Consider the following 24082-nt stretch of genomic DNA (forward strand, 5'->3'; position numbering starts at 1 on the left):
TAGTACCACACTGGAGAAAAGCTGGGGGATGCTTCCCAGCAATAATGATGATGATGGTTGACCTGGTGTCTGGAGAGAAGTAGTGGTCATGCAGAGGACAAGGTGGGAGGAGCAGCACACATAAAGGCATAGAGAGGCGAGGCTGGGGCAGGCCAGTTTGGATTCATCCTGTGAATCCAGGCAGAGGAAGGCCAAGTGAATCTGTATAAATAGGTAAATGGGAAAGAGTCAGGTCTTATAAAGATAGTCATGGAGAAAAGAGATTGAAGACAAAGTAACTCCTGAATCCTGCCTCAGGAGCCCAATCAGAGACTGGATCCAGGAGTTACTTAAGTATAATCAGTAGGATTTGGGAACCAGCTTACTGTGTGGGATAAAGAGAAGACTTGAGAATGACACCAAGATATCTAGCTTGGCCACTGGATAACATTAATTAAAATAACAAGTGCAAATAAGATCATAAGAAAGAGCAGATTTGTACAGGGAGTGGACAGTAAGTTTAGATTTGAACTTACCACATCTGAAGTGATAAGCCAAAACTTTTGGCCCTGGGCCAACTCTCCTGGAGAGAGAAAGTGAGGCAGGAAGACTGAGTACCAAGAAAGGAGTCCAGCAATAAGAGACATGTGAATAATGACCAGAGGAGCACTGAGGAGCAGGATTCATTCATTCATTCATCATTCATCCAAACTCAGTGCACAACTGCTGTGCACCAGGCAACATCTATGTCTCTGCTTGCAAGATGTGTTTCTAGCTGGGGGTGAGGTAGACAGTAAGCAAACAAACATACAGTATATCAGATGGTGTTAAGTTCTGTGGAGAAGAATGAAGCCAGGGGATTGGGCATTCAGGGGATGAGGAGGTGGTCAGCACAGGCCTTACCAGTAATGTGACAGGCTCTGGTTCTTGTTCAGGTTGTATGGAATGGAGCCCAGGCCTCATACTTTGCAGGTGTTCTCATGGGCTACCAGGGTTGGGGCCATTGTTAGAGGCCTCATAGATCATTTAAAATACTTGGGAGATTTGGTCTGCACCTGGAGAAAGTGAGCTTTCTTGGGAGGAAGAGGTAGTTAGTTACCAGAGGCCCATGTGCAGAGTCCTGTGGGCTTGGCAGTTTGGAGGTGGCCCTGTTGCAGAGTAAGTGCTCTGCAAATGCTTGTTGATAGTGCCTGAGGAAATGCCCTGACAGTCTGCTGTGGTCCTGGCAAAATGACTTTTGGGCAAGTCACATAAGATACTGGGACCTGGACTTCCTCATATCCAAACTGGAGCTCATACTTCCAGGCTGCAGGGCTAATGTGAGTTGGAGGAAGCTGCTGTTTTTGAGGGGTACTGATTGGTTACCCCCTCTCATCATCCCCACTGTTTTTCCAGGGTTCCCAGGATTTACCCAGCAGGTCAAGGAAATGCTATTAATTTTTCTCTATTGAAAGGATGGGCAGAGCTTATGGGCCCTATTTCACAGAACAGGAAGCCAAGAGCAGAGACATGAAGTTGCAGGTGATCCTGAGCCCAGGCCCTGGCTGTGGAGGCCTGTTTAGTGTTCTCTCCACTGGCAGGCCGGGTACCTCAGGATGAGTGTGTGTTTTCTGAGCACTCAGTAAGCAGGAGGCCCTGGGCGCAGCACATTTTCAGGAGTTGGTAGTCTCGTTGGGATGTAAGCCTCACACTTCATCTTCAACCTCTTGGTATTCCCTGAGGAGAGCTTCTGAGAACTGGGCACTGGGGTGACAGGGTGGAGACACGGTCCATCTCTACCCACTGGGCGAAAATTGCTAGAATCATCTATAACGTGCTACAGGGACTAGGGAAGGAGTGAGCTTAGCAGGGCTTTTAGGAACAAGAGGATCTTGTATTTACATAAAGTAACTTTGAAACAGTCAAATAGAAATTAAAGCCTGCTTAGTCTCCCTCCATTTTTCCACAGTGCATCCTTCATACACACGTTGCTTCTTGCTCCTCTCCAGCCACACTCCTCTATCTGCACAAGCAGTTTCCTCCTCCTGGAAATGCTGTCCTCCTCCTCCGTATCTTGGCTGCAGCTACAAGACTCCATCCATCTCCTTTCTGCCCCCACTCCCTTAAGAATCTGCCACTTCCCCCTCCAGACTCCTCCTGAACTTTAAAAGTATTACTGTAACTCTTGATTTACCCACCCTTTTCCCCACTGACCATCTCCTTTTGAGTTCATGGACCATAACTTACTCATTTTCACCTCCCTAATGCCTAGTTTAGGGCAGCACACATGGTGGGTGCCCAGTAAAGGTTTGTTGAGTGGAATAAAAGAGGTAAGAATGAAGGAACAAATAATCATAAGTTCCCAGCCCAGGCTATGTGGACATTACTCATCATGAAGCTCAGAGGAAGGAGACACACTTCTGGCTCCATGTGGTTGAGAAGAGGGGACATTTGAAGGAATGAACACTTGAAGAGGGTGCAGTGTCGTGTCTCAGACGAAAGGAGTCGATGTCAAGGCTGTTCCAGAGACGGAGCAGTTGTGCTGATGCAGCACATTCATGGGAAACACAGTGCAAGATGAAAGGCAGGCTGCTGTAGGCCAACCTTACCTGTCCTTGAATGCCAGGAAGTTCTTTATCTCTGAAACGCTGAAGGATTTTGAGCAGGGGAGCCACAGAATCAGAGTGACTGATTTAACAGAACTTTGATTTGTGCACAGCAGGAAGGTGCAAGTTTTTGGTGAAGCAGATGTGTATTTATTGAGCTTCTATATACATATGCTTCTTCTAGCAGATGGTAGGTACAGTGCTGGTCACCTAGGAAAGACAAGAAAAACTGTCCCTGCTCTCAAGTCATTCATGTTAGCAAGGAAGGCAAGACAATAAAGCAGGCTGTTACCCAGCACTGTTGGGGTGGTGTGGAGAGACTTTAAGGAAAGGTTTCCCAAAAGTTATGATACCTGAACTGCATCTTCAAAGAAGATCAGAGGTAACCAGTCAAAGAAGGTGGCATGGGAGAGGCACATTTCCAAGTCAGTGGTTTGTACCAAATCATAGAGGTTTGGGAGGCAAATTAACAAATCATAAATAGTTCAAGGTGGATAGAGATAGGGGGCGTAGACCTCATAGGACTCTGGGTGCCACACTGAGGAGTTTGAATCTTATCCTAAAGACAAGGATGAGCCATTGAAGTGTTTTGATTGAGAGATTTGGTTGGATTTTTGTTTTACAACGATCACTTGGCAGCCTGCAGAGAATAAGTTGAAGGGGGAAAGGTTGGTGTTTTGGAGCCAATCTGGGAGGCCATTGTTATAATCCAGAGAGGATGACAAATGTCTGAACTTGGACAAGGACAGAGCTGGGGATAGACTCGAGGTGTTTAGGAGGTAGAATCCTTAGATTTGGCTGACCCATTGAAGGGTGAGGAGAGGGGAGGGGGAGAAGTGATGGATGACTTCTGTCCACCTTATGGTAGATGCTGTTCAGTGACCTGGGTTAAAGAGCAGATTTGGAAAAAGATAAGGACTTCATGGTGGATAATGAATTCATTTGCAGTGCCTGAGGAGTGTCTAAATAAGGTGGTAAATGGTAAGTTAAGATGTAAGTCTGGAGCTCAGGAGAGAGGCCTGGGGTAAGATGGTAACATAAGAGTTAATTAAAACCATAGGAAGGAATGAGATCTCCCAAGGAGGTTTTGTTGACTGAGAAGGACTAAGGATAGAACCTTTGAAAAACCACCTTTGGAAACACCAGGGATACTGAGGAAGAGGAAATCATGAAAGAAACTAGAAAGGAGTAGTAAGAAGTGGAAGGAAAACCAGGAGAGTGTGGACTCTGCAAACAGGAGTGTCCAGAAAGGGATCAGTTGTGTCTAGTACCACAATCAAGTCAGGTCAGGTAAGGATTGAGTTGTAGCCTTCAGACTTAGCAAAAAGGAGGTTGTTGGTGACCTTGACACGTTCGCTCTTTAGTGCCCACAGAGAAGAGGATTTAGTTTAATTGGGCAAAGAAGCAAAGAGCAGGTGAAGAGGCTTCTCGATGGTGCAGAGGAAGTGCTAAGGGCCTGCATTCAGATCCTGTCCATGAGCAGGGAGAGAAGTTCCGGGTGAGGAAGCCAAGACAAGGCAGAGAAGCTACTCCATGGCTGTGGGAAGAGCCGAGCTCAGCGCCCACCCTGCTGTGCACTCATCTGCAGAGCAGCTCCCAGTTTCCTTGTCTGTGAAATGGGGATGTATGGTACCCAGCAGGTGCACAGAGAAGGGGTCAGGAAGGTAAGTCAGAGTTGCTTTGTCAGTGATTGCTGTGGGGGTCAGGATTAGAGAAGAGTCAAAGACAGTCCCCCATTTGAAGCCTAGGAGAGTAATGTGTCCTTCGTAGAGAAGAGGGGGTGAAAGGGAGGAAGATGAACTGTCATTTGAAATATACCCCAAACAGTGTTTACCGTACTACCCTAGGAAAGAGAAGAATGTTTTCCCTGGGATATTGTAGTCCTTATTTTGTAGAGAAAATAAAAGATTTTTTTTCTTTGGGGCAAGATGAGTGGGGATCAAAATTTTCCCATCATTTTATTCAATTATATAGAAATACAATAGGAGAAATTCCCCTGAGGTCATTTCTATCACTTGTCACTTTATGTCCTGGAACTCTGCAATTACATAATCTGGAACTGTAAAGCCCTTGTTTATCTGTGCACCTGGTGGGACATTTTGAGAAACTCTACCCCCGTAAAACTGGTTGTTCATAGTCTTCATCTCTATACTGTGTTTACTTTTGTGGCATTTAAAACATGTTTAATTCTTAAAGTTGAAAGTTTTTTTTAAATTTTAGATTGGTAACCTTCCTTAATATGTTGTTTAAATCAAAAGTGATTTATCATTTGTTTCTACAGATAATCAGACAGGCAAACATAAAGACAGAAGAAAAGGCTCACTAGATGTCAAAGCTGTTGCCTCCCGTACAACTGAAGGTGAGTGACCAAGACAAGAGAAAAAAAATGTGATCAAATCACTGTTGAACACATGGAGCCCTGCTGTGCCTTGCCCAGTCTCATCCTGTCTACCTCCAATTCTCGGGAGAAGAGGGAACCCTCTGGAAACTAGTGTTCCATTTTTCCCTCTGTGGACTCCTGCCAATGGGCTCCATTCTGAGCCTTTTAATGGAATCAGAAAATAAAGAAAAGGAAAAGATACATTCCCATATATTCTATAGTTGCATTTCTAAACTGTAACAGCAGAAGATGTCAATTCATCTGCTATAATTGTTTGCATTTGATAATTCTTAAAGATCTATCCCATCGTGGTTTGCAGTTTGCCATGGAAACTTTTAGAGAGAGGTGAGCTCGATTTTGGAATTGTGAAAGACCCTTATTCAGCAAATATTATTTAAGTTCTAATTGAAATATACCTTTTAAAAAGAATATGTAGGTGCATGGCCTGAATGACCTAATTTTTAAAATGTAATCAACATTGCTTATACAGAGTGTAGATGCAGGTATTACTGCTAGCTGTATACATTCTTTGGCCCAAAAATGAATACAGAAGGATACAGAGCTGTTTGTACTGGTTCAAAAGACAAACTTTTCCAAGGTGATACCAGCTAAGATTACACAGTAGGGATCAAATGCCACCCTGTCATCCCTCACAGATTTGTTATAAGGCCCAGATGACATGCTGTGTACTCCTTGCACTGGAAAGACCATACAGATTACAACCCTGCTTTGAGGGCAGGGTTGGGGTGGTGCCAGTGAGGAAGCAGTATGGGATTATGGGAAGGACTGTAAACTTTGGTGTCAGAATGACCTCAGTTCAAGTCCCAGCTTCATCTACTCTGTGTAGCCTTGAGGGTGGACTTCTGTGTTTCCATTGCCTTATCTGTAAAGTGGGGATAATTTACTGTCTACAGAGGATTGTGTAAGGATTAAATGAGTGTGTGTGGTGCCTGGTGAGTAAGGGTAGGGACTCAGTTAGTGTCAGCTGACATCGTCATCTTCATTGTAGCTGTCATGATTACAGTCCCAGACTCTCTGCAGTCTTGGAGCAGCACAGAGCAGGGCTGAGGTCCCTGTCCAGAACAGCCTTCACTCACCACATGCTAATGTTTGTTGATCCTTTGAATTCCTTGGTATATTTCTATGTTTTAATAAACATTTTTTCTTGTAACTTTTTATTTTTATGATTTTTGAGTTATAATTTACATACAATGAAATTCACTTGTTTCATCTCAATGAGTTTTGACAATTCTATGTGCTCATGTAATCACCACCCAAAATAGATATGGAAAAGCCACACACACAAACACATCATTAACCATGCAGAAGCAACCACTGATTGCTAGCACCATAAATTAATTTGGCGTCTCCTTGTGCCTCATAGAATTGGAATCGTACAGTATGGCTTGTTTGTGTCTAGCTTCTTGAACTTTCATGTTTTCAAGGTCCTTCCATGTTAGGTATGTCATAGTTCCTTCCTTCTTATTGCTCAGTAGTATTCCCTTATAGGAATATACTACAATTTGTGCACACATCTTCTTATTGATGGACAGTTGTTTTGTTTCCATTTTGAGGCTGCTAAGAATGAGGCTGCCATGAACATTTTTGTACAAGTCTTCTTTTGTGGATGTATATGCTCATCTTCTCCCTAGAAGTGGGATTGCTAGGCCTTAGAGCAGCTGCAAATGGTGCTCTCCAGTTTTATTCTCCAATAATAGCTCCAACATATTGCACCATGTTACTCTCCTCACTCATCTGTGAGAGTTCCAGTTGTTCCATGTTTTCCCACACTTGGTAATACCAGAATTTAAAATGTTAGCCATTCCAGTGGTTTTAATTTTAATTTTCCTTATGACTGAAGTTGGGCATCTTTTTATTGGCCATTTGGATAATCCTTTTCTGAAGTGCTGTTGAAGTCTGTTGCCCATATTGATAATTGGGTTGTATATCTTTTTCTTGTTGGTTTGTAGGGATTCTGTATATAGTCTAGGTATGGAATATCTGTGTATCACAAATATATTTTTTTCGTCTGTGGTTTGCCTTCTCCCCTCTAAATCGTATCTTTTGATTCTTAATCAAAGAACAGAGGTTCTTAATCTTAAGGAAATTTATTTTATCAGGTTTTATATTATTACTAGTGCTTTTTGTGTCCTATTTAAGAAATCGTTCTTCATCCCAAGATCATGAAAATATTCTCCCTTGTTTTCTTCTAGGAGTTTTATTGTTTTATCTTTTGTTTTAGGTCTTTGATCCATTTTAAATTTTTATATCTGGTGAGGGTAGAGATCAAGGATGACTGCCCCTGACCCTGGGGAAATCCAACTGGTCTATCACCATATTGAATAAACATCTTTTGCAGTAGCACCATTATTATAAATGAGGTTACTACGAATATGTGATCTGTTCCTGGACTCTATTCTGTCCCACTCTTCTGTTTGTCTATGCTTACACCAATATCACAATCAGCTACTTATATAGTAAGTGTTGATATCTGATACCTGGTAGTAAGTAGTTGTTCTTCTTCAGTGTCTTGGCTGTTCTAGATCCTTTGCATTTCCATGTCACACTTAGAATGAGCTCCTTAGTTTATACACACACCCTCCTGGGATTTGTTTTCAGAGTGTCTTAAATCTGTAGATCAATTCGGGGAAAATTGAAATCCCAGTAATACTGAGTCTTTCAAATCATGAACATGCGATGTCTCCATTTATTTAGGCTGTCTTTGTTTTCTCTCAGCAGTGTTCTACATTTTCATTGTAGAAGTCATACTAATCTTTAATTAGATTTATTCTTAGGTATTGATGGTTTCTTACGCTATTGTAATGGTGTTACTTGTTTAAATTTCCAATTGCTTATTGTATATAGTTATAGAAATACAATTGATTTTTGAATATTGACTTTGTATATCCAAGAGCTTGGGCAAACCTACGCACTCACTGTAAAAGAAGAGGAGTGCATTTATAGATTCTTCAGGGCTTTCTGTATACACAGTCATGACAATCTTTATACTTTTTTTCTTACCTTATTGCTCTGTTTGATTTTTTTCTAATTCCTTTATTTTTTAATTGACAAGAATTATGTATATTTATCATGTACATGATGTTTTGACCTATCTGTACATTGTGGAATGGCTAAATTAGGCTAATTAACGTATTTATTACCTCATACACTTTCATTTTTTTTTGTGGTGAGAGAACACAAAATCTACATTTAGCAATTTTCTAGAATACGTTGTTATTAATTGTAGTTACAATACATATTGTACAATTGTAGTACAATAGATCTCTGTTTGTTCAAGCATATGTCAATTATTTTTCAATGAAAACAAGTCCTTTTATGACAGTGAGAAAATAGCAGTTTTTATTTTTGTTTTAATGACATTGTTGGATAAAATGGAAGGTTGGCAATCCTATAATCACCAAATTTTAAGAAGTTTAGTTGGGCCCCCAAATTTAAAACATTTGAGACCTTGTGAATTGGTTAACCTTGGAGGGTGTCTCTCCTTGGGCCTCAGTTTCTTCATTGGTAAAATGAGGTTGATACATCAGTCTCTGGGACAGCCCCTGGTCCTGTAACATCTTTGGAAAGCAGCATTTAGCCTGATGGGATTGTTCGTGGAGATACCCAGGACTGGATGTTAATGTTTTTCCTGCCTATATTGTCTGGGCTTCTCCTCATCACAAAGGAACCATATCTTGACAGGAACAACAAAAATTAACAAACTTTAGAGCCTAAGAATTGCTGCCTGCCTCATTTAAGATATTTACCAAATCAGTCTAGATTAAACCTAATAGTGGGAAGCACCAGAGGGTACCTTGAAAAATTTAACCAGAAATTTGTGTATTTTAGTTATTGGTGAATTGAATGTATTGCTCCTGCCATATATGAAACAAAGAGCATTGTGTGGCATTGTCTTCCAGAACATTTTTACTCCTAGAGAATGGCAAGCTAAATAATTATAAAGGCTTATTGTCATAGACACAAAAAGAGGCTGTTTGACTTTGGCTTGCTAGATTGTTTCCTCTGTTTTCTCTCTGGCCTGTGACGTCAGAGGTTCAGTCCATGGGGGCATATGTGCATCCTAGTGCCTAGAACTGAAGGAAACAGAATTGGTTATGCCAGAACCCCAGGATTGTTAGGATGGGAACGAAGCTCAGTAAACTCAGTTCTATCCTGCCTCTTCATCATGCAGCCGAGCACACTGCCCTCTGCTGTCAAGACAGGTGCCCAGGGCTGTGCACACCCTGATTTGTGCATCCCTTTCTCCACAGTTTCCAGCCAGAGACGACACTCTTCTATGGCCCGGATACATTCCATGACGATTGAGGCGCCCATCACCAAGGTGAAGCAGTTTGTGGTCTGTCTCCATTGAGCACACATACTCCTTGTTCTCCCCAAGGATCATTTCCAGTGAGAAGAAACAGGGACCTGCAGTAATGAGAATGCTGTCATAGTTGTATGGTGCCAGTAGCCTCCTCTGAAGAGAGAGGATGTGTGATGTCGGCATTTTAACTAGTCTTAAGTTGGTATTAATTACTATGGCCAGATTGAGTCCTGTTGGATTTTGTTTTGTTTTGTTTTTGCTGTTGTATTTTAGAGATGGGCTCTCTCATTTCTGTTGCCCAGGCTAGTCTCAAACTCCAGGGCTCAAGTAATTCTCCCACCTCAGCCTCCTGAGTAGCTGGAATTATAGGCATACACCACCATGCCTGACCCTCTCATTGTTTTTTAGGTTATGAAACTCAAGTATTTTCTTTCCATAATGTAGGTAATCAATATTATCAATGCTGCCCAGGAAAGTAGTCCCATGCCTGTGACCGAAGCCCTAGACCGTGTGCTGGAAATTCTAAGAACCACTGAGTTATATTCACCACAGTTTGGTGCTAAGGATGATGATCCCCATGCCAATGACCTTGTTGGGGGCTTAATGTCTGTAAGTATATTTGACTAGACTCCTGGCTAGAGCCTGTCTGTTCTTGGTGGTTTTCTCAGAGGTTACTCATTTAAACGGATCTCTTTGAAGAGACAGGCAGGGCACTGTAGGGTTCAGTCAAGACCTAAACTCTCCTCCATTGCCTGGGTTCTTCTATTCTCTGGCCAAGCACCCACCTGCTGCCTGCCTCCTAGGGAGAGCTTAGCTTGGAGCAGAGCAGGGAGGAATGTAATCCTGACAGTCTGCTGAGCCAGTTCTCCAGTGTTGCTTAGGGCTTCTACAGTAATTTATCTAAATAAAGCTTGTTTAGTTGTATTAAAGAGCTTGAAAACTGGGACAGTGCAGAATAGAAAGACTTTCTTTCTCCCGCCATATGTATTTAAAATGATGCCAGGGGGTGTGACAATTTGGCCTTCAAAGCATCCCACACACATTTGGATGACTGTAGGAAAGAGGAGTTTGGGAATCTTTCACTAGAAGGGGGCTTTGTGCCATAGACTCTTGAGGGGTCCTGGATGCCTCCTTCAGGATGTCTGGTGTAGAGCTCTCACAAGAGAGGGACAACTTTGTGCAGCACAGATTACTCAATTGCTCTCTGTCAGCTTTTGTCTTGGTCAGAAGCAAAACCCACCTCCTTCCCAATTCATGCTTTCTGAATTCACTGGATTTTATAAAAATAACGTTCCAGGCAGAAATCTAGAAGGTAGAGTGTTTCCAATGCTGATAATATCTAACTGTGGTCTTGCCTATTTGAAACAGAGGCTCCTCCAGACTGTAGGCGAGAGATGAAAATGATGAGGGATGGGGTAGGATAGTGTTCTGGAGGCGAGTAGATGAGAATAGCCACAGGACTGGAGAAAAGGGGCTGCTAAGAGTCCGGGTTTGGGCCAGGTGGTCTGGAAGCACTGGTGAGGAGCCCAGGAGAGTCACCGGCGGGAATGAGGTCCCTTAGAAGGTGAGAGAGGAGCTAATGTTCCCAGGAAAACCTTGTGTCCTCAGAGTGAAGAGAGTGGCAGGAAAATGGAGGAGAAGGACTGAGGGCAGAGCAGAGTTGTTCCTAAGAAACCAAATAGTCCTGGAGGGCAAGCAAGAATGCTGGGCTTAAGGACCACCCACCCCTCAAAAGATGCAAGCTCACCTCCCGGGTGCTGACCCTGGTCCTGAGTTTAGCTTCCAACAGGGCCAGGACCATCCTTCCCAGCATTAGCCTGTTGTGCTCTCCAATAAGTGACTGAGGCCAGTAGTTGATCACAGGGGTGGACCCGCTGGGCCCCGGGCAGCCTTGAGTGGATTGGTGGAGAGGGCTGCCCTGAGCTGTCCTGTGGGGGGACCACCTGGAGTTTCCAGGAAGGAAAGAACAGTTGTGACTTTTCTTTTTCTTGTTTCCTTGATTTTTATCAGGATGGTTTGCGAAGACTATCAGGGAATGAATATGTTCTTTCAACAAAAAGTAAGTTTTTCCTTTTTAATTTTTTAGATCACTATCTATAATACTGCAGTTTAGCTTAAGTGATGAAAATAACTTTTTCAGATAAAAGTTTTTAAATAATTTTTCACCTCATTAAGAAGTTTCTTGGTATGTCATAAAGTCTCAGAAACAAAGCAGCTGTCCCTGAGGCAGTACTGTCCTCCCTAAGAAACAGTTAATCCTGGCTGGGAGCGGTGGCTCACACCTGTAATCCCAGCACTTTGGGAAGCCGAGACAGGCAGATCACGAGGTCAGGATTTCGAGACCAGCCTGGCCAACATGGCGAAACCCTGTCTCTACTAAAAATACAAAAAATTAGCCAGGCATGGTGGCAGGTGCCTGTAATCCCAGCTACTCAGGAGGCTGAGGCAGGAGAATCACTTGAACCCGGGAGGCAGAGGTTGCAGTGAGCTGAGACCGCACCACTACACTCCAGCCTGGACAACAGAGTGAGAGTCTGTCTCAAAAAAAAAAAAAAAAAAAGTTAATCCTTTAAAGCCTATTAATTTTGTTCTCCAAATTACATCACTTTACAGACACTCAAACGGTTTCAAGCAATATAATCACTCCCATCTCCCTTGATGATGTCCCACCACGGATAGCTCGGGCCATGGAAAATGAGGAATACTGGGACTTTGATATTTTTGAACTGGAGGCTGCCACCCACAATAGGTGAGTTCATGCAGACCTCAGCAGAGGGAGAACTAGATTCCCAGGGCCTGTGTGAAGAGGCTACCTGAGGAGTGTGGATTGTGCACAGGGCTGGTACCTGGTCAGGGAGGGGCTCTGAGGAAGGAGTAGCAGGGCACCACGTGGCTCTGAGTCACCAGGGCCTGGGGGAGAGTCTGCTGGCCACAGTGATGGCACATTCATGGAAAGCATGCAACTGAGCCAGTGACTTCTCCAAGTAGCCCACGACTTTTTTCTGTGAAATAAAAGTATTTCTCCTATAGGTGGTAATATGTTAAGATTGCTGTAAGAGATCTGCTCAGAGCCTAGAACCAAAATTTATTAGAAACACATACACATGTGATAAGAGCTGCCCCCAGCTTTTGGTTGCTGTGTTGGTGATAGGCATAGGGACACCCAAAGCCCTAGTCATCCTCATCTGGGTGTGATCACAGCGAGCGGGAGCAGGAATGGGGTTTTATCTTGAGTTTTTTCCCTTGCCGGAGAAGACCTGTTAACCAAAGGTGGCAGTTGGCTGGGCACACAAGAAAGGGAGGTCCACAGAGCTGATTCTAGCCAGGACTGCCCTCTAGGGTGTCTCGGGAGAGATGTGCTCGGTTGGGCCATGGGATGGCTTCTCAGGTCTCATCTCAGTTTGGGCGACCTGTCCCCAAGATAACCCCCTGACTTTTTCAGGCTCACCTTGAGTTAACCTTCTGATACGTTCTACTTCCCCATCTCCCAGCACAGCCAAGGAGAGTGGAAAAGAATACTCCCTTGGCACATGAGTCTTTAAGCACCTGGTTTACATCCTAGTGACATTACATCCATGTGAATTGGGCTAAGGCAGGTCAGTTTAAGTCCTGTGATCACCTCTGGATACTGCCTCAACACAGCCAGTTTCTTGGCCTTTAAAGGCAAGGGCCAGATGCTGGGTCAAGGTGATTTCTCAAGTAAGAACCTAACTTGGTGGCCAGCTGGTCGCCTCCGGGGAAATCCCCTCATACTGCAACACCCACGTCCAGAAAGGTGGGTGTTGAGAAAATTCCATGGCATACGGCAGTGTCTGGCTCATAGGACATTTTCAGGAAATGTTTTCTTATAGGCAGGGTGTCTGGCCAATGGCATTGGTCCAGCAAGTCCAAAGGAGAGGATGGTGTTCAAGGTGGTACAAGCTTAACCTGGAAAAAGGATTGTTGTGACAAATTCAGTAGTGCAAGTAGGAAGCTGAACCTGGAAGGACAGAACGAGCAAACTCCCCCCAGCAAATCAGGAGCCCCAACGAGGCTGAGGCCAGAGCTGCTATGGACAGCCAGTTCTCACCTGTGCATCATGGTCTCCTGAGGGCAAGAAGTGGAACCAAAGTTTGTTTGCTCCACCAGAGAGAGGCCAGCACAGCCCAAGCAGTCTCCACTCTGCTGCCCTGCACTCCCTGAAATTTGGCTTGGAACCTATTCAGGCCTCAAACACTTGGCCTATTTGTTTGCTTTTGTTCTAATATTGTGGATTTTTTTCTCTCTATAGGCCGTTGATTTATCTTGGTCTCAAAATGTTTGCTCGCTTTGGAATCTGTGAATTCTTACACTGCTCTGAGTCAACACTAAGATCATGGTTACAAATTATCGAAGCCAATTATCATTCTTCCAATCCCTACCACAATTCTACACATTCTGCTGATGTGCTTCATGCCACTGCCTATTTTCTCTCCAAGGAGAGGATAAAGGTGAGTTGTTGTTTACATGCCACGTTTAATGGGCAGGAACAGTGGGGAGAGTCTAGTGTTCCTGCCTCCACTAAGATACATAGCATGACTGCTCACGTGTGCAGCCTGGCACAGGAAGGGTGAGGCCACACTGTAGCTTTGGGAAATAGATGTGTTAATTCATGACATAATCCCAGCCATTCCATGAGGGTACAAGAGGCAGGATTTGGTCCCGGAGGAGAAACCACAGGATAGGGCTATTCTTCTGGGGGTCTCACTCCAAGCCTGTACACTAGTAGAGCCAAGTAACTGTTGGATATCCCGACTTTAGGGCCTGCATCTGTACATCAAAGTCTGCAGGGCTCTAAGGCCAAGTTCATCATCTCTGTTCCCAGCACTGCTCCCACCCAGGGTTATCTACCTAATCCGGGGTTCCATTATCCAACCAGATACCCAGGTTAGAAACCGAGAGTCATCCTTGGTTCTTTCCACTCCTCAACCCCCAACATCTGGTTGATCATCTGACCTTGCTTCCTGTCACACCTAAATGTTCTCAGATTCATCTCTCGCTGCTGTCCCAGTGAGGCCCCCTGCAATCCTTTCCCATCTGGGCAGTTCCAAACTGGAATTCTTGCCTACCCTGCCTCCTATGGAACGCCCTTACCCTACTGCCAATGTGATCTTTCTGAAACAGCACACCTGACACTGTCATTCCCAGGAGCAGCTTCCCACCTCCCTCAGGATTTAAACTTTAACCTCTACAGCTCTCCACACTCACCTCAACAATGAGCTCCTCTCATCATTTCCTCTCTTCTCCCTCAGTCACAGGCCACTTTTGGGCCATGCCAAACCACTTTAGTTTCTGAAGCTTCTGCCCTTGACCTGTTGCTCCCTTGGCTGGGGCCTAGATGACTGCAATCATGCAGGGCCAGGGCAAGTGGCTCCTGCCCGCATTTCCTTCTCTGTATCACGGGACTGGCATTTGGCAGAGAGCAAAGTAGAAGATGACATCTGGCACACAGAGGAAGTGAACAAGTGTTCATTCCTCACCTTGAAGGGTATACCTTCTCAGAACTTTCCCTGCTCCCTCTAGTTCTTATTTCTGTTTTTGTTGGTTTGTTTTCCAGAAAAAAATCAAATCAGACTGTAGGTAAAACAGGTGTCCAGAGGAGGGACTGTTTTCTAAATTACGAAAACAAGTAACAACAGAGGGACGTCTGTGTCAATATGGCTCAGTATATAAAGAACCCAATTTTTGCTTTATTGCTTTTAAAGTACTCTATAGACAACGTACAAATATATATTTAGAAAGCTAACTGAAAACAGTTTTTAAGAGCATTTATTGAAATGTCATGGTGGCTCACACCTGTAATCCCAGTACTTTGGGAGACCAGTGCAAATGGATCAGGAATTCGAGACTAGCCTGGCTAACATGGTGAAACACTATCTCTACTAAAAATAGAAAAATTATCTGGGCATGGTGTCGCAGGCCTATAATCCCAGCTACTTGGGAGGCTGAGGCGGGAGAATCACTTGAACCCAGGAGGTGGAAGTTGCAGTGAGCCAAGATCATGCCACTGCATTGCAGCCTGGGCGACAGAGCAAGACTCTTGTCTCAAAACAAACAAAAAAAAGAGCATTTATTGAAATGTAATTCACATACCATACTATTTGCCCACTTAAATTACTGAATTTTAATTTAAATCAATTTAAATAAATTTGCAAGGCTGCTTTATTAGCTAAACATCTTCAAGAGTCTGTAGGGTATTTCCAAAAATGATCTTATACTGGGACATAATGTGTTGAACTTCTAAACTTCATAAGCTATATTTTCTAACCACAACACAACAAAATAGAATAACGGTTAAATTTAAAATGTCAGCTACAACAAATGAGAAAATATTCTTAATAATTTGGGGATCAACAAAGAAATAAAACCAAAATGACATTAGTTAGAAAACAACAAAAATGAGAAACTTACCTATCAAAACCTATAGAATGAAGTCAGTTATATATTTAAAGGTTTATGTTTTAAATGCCCTAATTACTTCAAAAAGGGAAGAAAAAGAACATGGGAAGAACAAAGTGATAATCCAGTGTGGCTCTTGGAAATAACCAAGAAAATAGATGAAGTTCTAGCCAAACTAGGTAAGATATAAAGACACAAAAATATACAAATTTAAAGCAGAAAATAGTAGAAGTACCGCCCACATACGTACTAAATCAAAAGCTTTAAAATAGTTTTAATGGAATGTTTTAATTAAATTGATGTAAGAAGTATTTAAAAAAGAGACCAATAACATGGAAGTAATTTTAGTAATTTTTAAATTATTATTTAATTTCTTCAAAAGTTGGCTCCTGACCCAGATGGATAGGTGAATTCTTTAGCCCTTTAAGGAATTTTTCCATGTTACATAAACCTTTTCAGAGCCTTGAAAAAGATGGAAAACTTCCAGATCATTTTGTCAAACTCACAAAACTCTGACATCAACCTGACAAAGATAGCACTAAAAGGGGGAAGAAAACTAAGGCAATTCCCAGTTAATGTAAGTGGTGCCTATTTTAAATTTTATTTAAAATTGTTTCTCTCCTTTATTAATACTAGTTTATGTTGGTCTAAGTCAATATCTCAGACTAAGGACTTTTTTTGTGATGGGTCTAGAGAAAGACTGGCTGAGGAGGTGACTCCTATCTGTTGAGAACACCTGTATTTTGGTAAGTCCTTAACTTGTGTGAGACTAACAAAACTATGCAGAAATATAACTGTTTCAGGGTGGAGGTAGGAAAACTAGATTTGCTCACGTAGTATGCTTTTCTTAGAAATCTGAAATATTCTTACCTGAAAGTAATAGGGGAGAAAGAAAACTACACCGAAGGCTTCTTTGCCTTCAGTGTCATACCCCCGTATTTAAAAGCTGTCTTGTTTTCAGGAAACTTTAGATCCAATTGATGAGGTCGCTGCACTCATTGCAGCCACCATTCATGATGTGGATCACCCTGGGAGAACCAACTCCTTCCTGTGTAATGCTGGAAGTGAGCTGGCCATTTTGTACAATGACACTGCTGTGCTGGAGAGCCACCATGCGGCCTTGGCCTTCCAGCTGACCACTGGAGATGATAAATGCAATATATTTAAAAACATGGAGAGGTAAGAACAATGATTGGGGAGTGTGTTGATCCCTCTCTGTCTTTTTTAAACAGCTATGTTGAAATATAATTCACATCTTATACAGTTCACCCATTTAAAGTGTACAAAGTATACAGTGGGCTGGGCATAGTGGCTCATGCCTATAATCCCAGCACTTTGGGAGGCTGAGACAGGAGAATCACTTGAGCCCAGGAGTTTGAGACCAGCCTGGGCAACATAGGGATACTCTGTCTCTACAAAAGGAAAAGAAATTAACCAGGCTCGGTGGTTGTGTCTGTAGTCCCAGCTACTCGGGAGGCTGAGGTGGGAGGATTGCTTGAGCTCATGAGGCTGAGGCTGCAGTGAGCCATGATCACACCACTGCACTCCAGCTTGAGCAACAGAGCGAGACCCTGTCTCAAAATAATAACATGTACAGTGGTTTTTAGTATATTCATAGTGGTTTTAGTATATTCATAGAGTTGTGCAACTCATAGTATATTCAATTTTAGAATATTACCCCTTTGATAGAACCTCAAATTTATGAGCAGTTCCTTTCCATTCCCCCAACTCTAGTCCTAGACAACTACTGATCTACTTTCTGTCTCTATAGATTTGCCAGTTCTGGACATTTTATGTAAATAGAATCATACACAATGTGTGATCTTTTGTGACTGGCTTCTTTTACTTAGCACAGTGTTTTTAAGATTCAGCCACTTTTGTGTCTTGATGTTTCAAGATGAAGTATAATGCCGATATCTTGAGCTCTTAGAGACTCAGAGAAGCAGTCCTCTATCTCCCTGAAGCACTCCACGCTGCCCTCCCGTGCTCAGCGTACATCTCCTTGGCATTGTCTCTGTTTGCATGTCACTTCCTTGGGGAAGCCTTCCCTGATCTCTCATGCTAAGTTAAACCATCTAATTATTCAATCCCAGATTTCTTCATAGCACATACCACATTTCTTAATTATTTTTTAATTATTTGCATAATGTCTGAATAGATTCTTAAGCTCTGTAAGGTCACAAGGGTCATATGTCACTGTGCCCTCAGTGCCACAGTGTTTGGTAACTTAGTGAATATCAGTTGAAGAAGGAAAAAACATTGTGTCATGAAGAATACTTATTAATTTGGATTTTTAAAGAAGAGGATTCTTGATTTTGTAAAACTCCTTTGTGCCATGTTCTAGGATTTCAGAGGTGGAGTTAAAGTAGTTTCTATTTATATTTGCTTATAGATACATCAGTTATCAATGGAAAACCACATGAGACCCTATTAACTTTCTAGGGAAAGTTTTCTACTCAGCTGCAGAAAAGGGGTTGAATAGAGACTTTATTTCATATTCATTCATACCCCTTCAAGAAATGAATTTTTTAAAGTACTGAAGTAAAAGTAAGGGTTAGCGATAGAGGCATCAAGTACTCCCTATGATTTCTCAAGCTATCAAAAGATTGGTCCTCACATTCTGTGGGCACTAAAATTGTTGGGGCTCAAGGTACCTCCATGTGGGGTATATTTTTTCTAACCACAGATCTCTACATTGACAAGATAAACACTGCAACTATAAAGTTTTGCCTATAGCTTTTGGTTTTAACTTCTGTTTGGGTTCTCCTTGCTAACGATCTAGGCACTAACCCATAACTTCCACATCTTTTTAAAATGTGCCTTGTGACTTTCAGCGGCATTAGATTTATAGCTGCAGAGGACACATAATCTGAATAACAGATTGTTTTCAGGAGTACCTGGCTGGTCTGGATCAGTAATCTGTAGCAGCCTCTAATTTGTCATCGAAAACAGGAATGACTATCGGACACTGCGCCAGGGAATTATCGACATGGTCTTAGCCACGGAAATGACAAAGCACTTTGAGCATGTCAACAAATTTGTCAACAGCATCAACAAACCCTTGGCAACGCTAGAAGAAAATGGGGTAAGGGAAACTTACTGCAAAGAGAACCTGTGTTTGGGGCCCTAGTACTGTTGGGTTATGGAGACACATGGGCCATGATATCAGCCACAGAAGGGTTCCCTCAGTGAGTATATTAGGGTTCTCTTAGAGGGACAGAACTAATAGGATATATACACACACACACACAAAGGGGAGTTTATTAAGTAATAACTTACACAATCGCAAGGTTCCACAATAGGCTGTCTTCAAGCTGAGGAGCAAGGAGAGCCAGTCTGAGTCCCAGAACTGAAGAACTTGGAGTCTGATGTTCGAGGGCAGAGAGCATCCAGCAAGGGAGAAATGTAGGCTGGGAGGCTAGGCCGGTCTCTCCTTTTCATGTTTTTCTGCCTGCTTTATATTTGCTGGCAGCTGATTAGATGGTGCCCACCCAATTAAGGGTGGGTCTGCCTTCCCCAGCCCACCCACTCAAATGTTAATCTCTTTTGACAACACTCTCACAGACACACCCAGGACCAATACTTTGTATTCTTCAATCCAATCAAGTTGACACTGAGTATTAACCATCACAGTGGGCTCACTGAATTTAGTTTTTATTGGTTAAAAAATTATTTAAAGTGCAAAAACTTGGCAGGAAAAAAATTAGCACATCTAACTAGATGGGAAAACTCGAAAGGAAGGTCAGATTTTAGATAAGCTAACTTTAGACAGGTAAGCTATTCCTGCACCCTTTCTCACTAATATCCCCCTCCCTTCTTTGCCATTCTGTGATCAGTTGGAGTCCTTGATATCTCTTTCCAGCCACTCCCACTGGGCACATACCATGGTAGCAGCAGCTATCCTCTCTTGGTCCTCACTTAGAGGAGTGTGTGGATTGAGAAGGACACTGTATTTGTGTCACAAGGGTGACATTATTGTTGCCCCTGTTTCTACATTTGAGGCATGGAGTCCACAACAATTGCTGGGCAAGGATAACATTAACCCTCTCACCAGTCAGGAGACTCCAGCTGAGGAAGCACACAGGCCCAAGCTCCCATCATTTGCTTATCTGTAGAATGGGGATAATAAGTCTCAAGGCATAGTACTGATGAGCATGGTACATGGTAGGCACTTAAGAACTGGTGCCTATTATACTAGATTATGTCATCAGCAACTTAAAGAATATGTTCTTTCATGAACCTTCTTCCTCTGAGGCCCACATTTACTGAACATGTTGGCAGCAACTCACAGTCTTCTGTACCACCCTCCTCCCCAGCTCCTATCACCATCCTGAGATATTTACCACACACAGGGATGACTTATCCTCGCAGGCTAGGATCACAATTCCTTGACTTCTAACTCCATTTTACTTCTGCAACTCATTTGTTTGGCCATGGCCTTTGTCTACCCCCTGGCTTTCTAGCATATTACCCCATGACACTTACTTTGTTTTAACCTGATGTTGAGAACTCTGTTTCCTCACCCTTTCCTGTTCTCTCTGTTTGTCAGCCTGCCTCTGACTTCACTCTCTTTCCAAAGACTTTTAACACAGAGGTGCCTATACCAGCCTCTTTTGTTGCCTCCTGCCCTGTCATTCTGGATAGGGCTGATAGTCACCTGGCCACCACTCCTGGCTGACTTCGTGCCACAGAAGGAAACCACACACCTCACAGACTTGGTTTCCTCTGTCTAGTCTGCACAGCCCCTAGACTTAGCTGAGTTCTCTGCTCCACTTAACATTATAGTTCTCATCTCTGTTGTCGGTACGGGGGGTTACTTCTGAGAGACTGAAAATCAATATCCAGTGGGTCAGAGCAGGAGAAAGGAAGATAAAAGAAAATAGTTTCCAGGCTGGCAGTACAAAACTATAGTCACACTGCAGGTATTAATGGATCTGAAGAAAGAAGTGTCAGCACAGAGCTGGTCACAGTGGAAACCTGGAGCAACAAGAACTACTGAAGTGTCACTGGTGTAGTAGTCATTTTGGCACTCTCCAGGAAGCGTGGGAAGCCTAGAGTCAGGATGCCACCTGCCCGTCTTGATGGCAGATCTGTTCCCTCTGAGCTGGGACTATCAGGCCTTCTTAGGCTACTGCTGTTGCATATTGAAATCATATGACTAACTCCTTTGGAAGGGTGCTTGATGGGCACGGAATCAGACTGAGGAGACCTGCTTGCCTCTGGTCTTTTCCATTGCTCTCTGCCCCAATACCCTCTAACCTGAATTCTCTTCAGAGAGCCTACAAATAGTGGTTCTATTGCATCATAAATTGATCCATATCCAGTGGGGATCCTTGTGATGCAGACAGCACATGGTACTGTGAGTGGAAGGCAGCCTGGGACTAAAGGCAGACCTTAAGTTCTTATCCTGGTTCAGCTGGTTGCTTTGGACAAGTCACTTCACCTCCCTGAGTCTCAGTGTCCTCATTTGTAAAATGTAATCAATAGTACTTTTCATGCTTACCATTAGATCTTCTTGTGAGTGCAGATCAACAGAGAATGACTGTTAAGTCATTTATACATCAAAAATGTTAGGTGTGATCTTGGGAATCTGCCCTGTCACAGGACTGAGTTGAGAAGTAGGGAGCCTGTTGGGCTACAAGAGCCCATCTGTTGTGAGGGCAGAGAAATTTATTTTTTTCAGCTCATTCTCTTTTTTAATAAAATAAAAGACAAAACCAGTCTTTGAGTTCTTACCAAGGGGGGGAGAGAGAGAGAGGAAAACAAAAAAAGGCAACGGTGAGAAAGATTTAGTGAGAGGAAGAGAAGAAAGAGGCAAGGAAAAGGGGAACAGCAGATATACCAACCCCTAGTGCTACCCTCCACTTCTAGGTCCTGTTGGAATATCACTGAGCCTGGTTTTCTCCTGTGTAAAATGAGAGGCCAAGCTCAATGCTCGAATATCCTTGGCACTGTTTCATGAGATCCTTATCCTGACTAGTGCTCTTTTTGTGCTTACAGTGGTACAAACCAGTAAGAGAGGGCTTGGCACCAAGGGTCCCATTTTGATTGCTTTGAATTCCACTCATGTTTCAGGAAACTGATAAAAATCAAGAAATGATAAACACTATGCTTAGGACTCCAGAGAACCGGACTCTAATCAAACGAATGCTGATTAAATGTGCTGATGTGTCCAATCCCTGCCGACCCCTGCAGTACTGCATCGAGTGGGCTGCACGCATTTCAGAAGAATATTTTTCGCAGGTAAGATGCTGCCTCTTTTAAGTTTCTAGAGAGAGAGAGAGTTAAAACCCATAAAATCATACAAGATAATGGACTTAACACTAGGAAACAGGGTTCTAAACAAAATTCTGTCCTTGTATTGCATGTTTATTGGTAACAAATTTTTTTTCTTCTCTAAGAATATTTTTATTTTCCCTTTATTCTTGCAGGATATTTTTGTTAGATATAGCATCCTGGGTTGATGATTTTTTTCCTGAAAGTACTTTAAAGGAGTCATCTGGTCTTCATATTCTTTCTGAGTAGAAAAAAATCTCTCTTGGGGCAGAAAAAAAATATTAGGAAATATACTGGCGAAGATTATTCCAGATCTGGTGGAGGGCATATGCATATGCATACAGATTCAAGAAGCCCAGTGAACCTTAACCATGTCAGATGTGTCATAGTCAAGCAGCTAACAAGGTGAAGATAAATCTTGAAATCATCCAGAGGAAAAGCGATACATTACTTATAAGAAAACAGTGATTCTTACGTCCTCTGACTTCCCATCAAAAACTATGAAGGCCAGAAGACACTGGAACATCTTTAAAGTGCTGTTAGCTTTGGGAGGACAAGGTGGGAAGATCACTTGAGCCCAGGAGTCTTAAGAGCAGCCTGGGCAACATGGTGAGACCTTGTCTCTACAAAAAAATTAAAAGTTAGCCAGGCATAGTGATGCACGCCTGTAGTCCCAAGCTACCTGGGAGGCTGAGGCAGGAGGATTGCTTGAAGCCCAGGAGGTTGAGGCTGCAGTGAGCCATGATCATGTCACTGCACTCCAACCTGGGTAACAAAGTGAGACCCTGTCTCAAAACATACAGCTAACATTATATTTAATGGCATGAGATATTGAATACATTCTTAAGATTGGAAACAAGGTAAGGGTGCCCATTCTTACCTCTTTTGTTCAGCATTGTATTGGTGGTCCTCGTCATTGCAATAGACAGAGGAGAAAGAGGTTTAAAGAAAAAAAAGTAAGACATACATTTGCTTCTGTTTGTAGGTGACATGATTTTATGTAGAAAATTCTAAGGAATATACAAACAATTATTAGCACTAATAAGTGGATTTGACTTACCAATGTCATTGGACATAGCTCAATATACAAAAGTGAGTTGTATTTTATGTACTGGCAACCAGCAATTGGAAAATGAAACCAAAAGCCCAGTCCCATTTACAGTAGAAAATTAAAAAATTAAAATAACTTAGGAAAAAATTTAATAAAAGATGACCAGAACTCTACAGTGAAAACCATAAAACATTGCTGAAAAATTTAATGAACACTTGAATAAACAGTGAGACATATCATGTTCACATACTGGAAGACTCAGTGCTAACATTCACTTGTACCCAAATTGGTTTTTTCAATTCAATGCAATCCCAATCAAAATCTCAGCAGACTTTTTTTTCTGTAGAAATCAACAGACTGTTTCTAAATTAAATATGAAAATGAGAAGGACCTTGAATAAGCAAAGCAAACTTAAAAAATAAAAAGTTGGAAGATATGCCCTGTTTGGCTTCAAAACTTAAAATAATCAAGACAGTGTGGTGCTGGCATGATGATAACAAGTACAACCATGGGACAGAATAGAAATCCAAGAAACAGATCACATTTATATGATCAGTGGCTAATGTGAAATTTTTTCAGCAAGTGGTGTTAGGATAATTGGATATTCCTATGCAAAAAAAAAAAAAAAAAAAGACCCACAACTCCTATCTCATACCATAGAGAAATTCATAGACCTACATACAATAGCTAAAACCATAAAGCTTTGAGAGAGAAACATACCAGAATATCCACAGTGACGAAAGTGGACAAAGATTTCTTAGATGCAGAAAGCAACAACCAGCCAGGTGCAGTGGCTTATACGTGTAATCTCAGCACTTTGGGAGGCCAAAGTGGGAGGATTACTTGAGTCCAGGAGTTTGAGACTCAGCCTCGGCAAGATAATGAGACCTCATCTCTAGAAAAAAAAAGTTTTTTAATTAGTTGCCTGTGGTGGTGGTGTGTGGTGGTGGCACATGCCTGTGGTCCCAGCTGCAGGAGGATTGCTTGAGCCTAGGAGGTTGAGGCTGCAGTGAGTCATGATTGTACACTGCACTCCAACCTGCATGACAGAGCAAGACTGTGTCTTAATA

At 42.5% G+C, this 24082-nt stretch overlaps 1 protein-coding gene across 5 annotated transcripts in view; it reads left to right on the forward strand.

Annotated features, from left to right (window-relative positions):
* Nucleotides 1-24082, forward strand: part of PDE8A (phosphodiesterase 8A) — a 154586-nt gene that overhangs the window by 119662 nt on the left and 10842 nt on the right. For 3 of the 5 annotated variants that reach the window (XM_031668385.1, XM_031668384.1, XM_031668387.1), the window contains exons 12-20: nucleotides 4846-4923; nucleotides 9216-9286; nucleotides 9713-9877; nucleotides 11279-11327; nucleotides 11882-12017; nucleotides 13539-13737; nucleotides 16647-16864; nucleotides 18638-18770; nucleotides 21761-21928. In XM_031668385.1, the coding sequence (XP_031524245.1) occupies nucleotides 4846-4923; nucleotides 9216-9286; nucleotides 9713-9877; nucleotides 11279-11327; nucleotides 11882-12017; nucleotides 13539-13737; nucleotides 16647-16864; nucleotides 18638-18770; nucleotides 21761-21928 (1217 nt within the window). Of the gene's footprint in view, nucleotides 1-4845; nucleotides 4924-9215; nucleotides 9287-9712; nucleotides 9878-11278; nucleotides 11328-11881; nucleotides 12018-13538; nucleotides 13738-16646; nucleotides 16865-18576; nucleotides 18771-21760; nucleotides 21929-22116; nucleotides 22577-24082 lie in introns of those variants that run through there. The other 2 variants (XM_031668386.1, XM_021940831.2) reach the window with 2 other exon arrangements.

This window comes from Papio anubis, chromosome 7 (assembly GCF_008728515.1).
Source record: "Papio anubis isolate 15944 chromosome 7, Panubis1.0, whole genome shotgun sequence".
Lineage (NCBI taxonomy): Eukaryota > Metazoa > Chordata > Mammalia > Primates > Cercopithecidae > Papio > Papio anubis.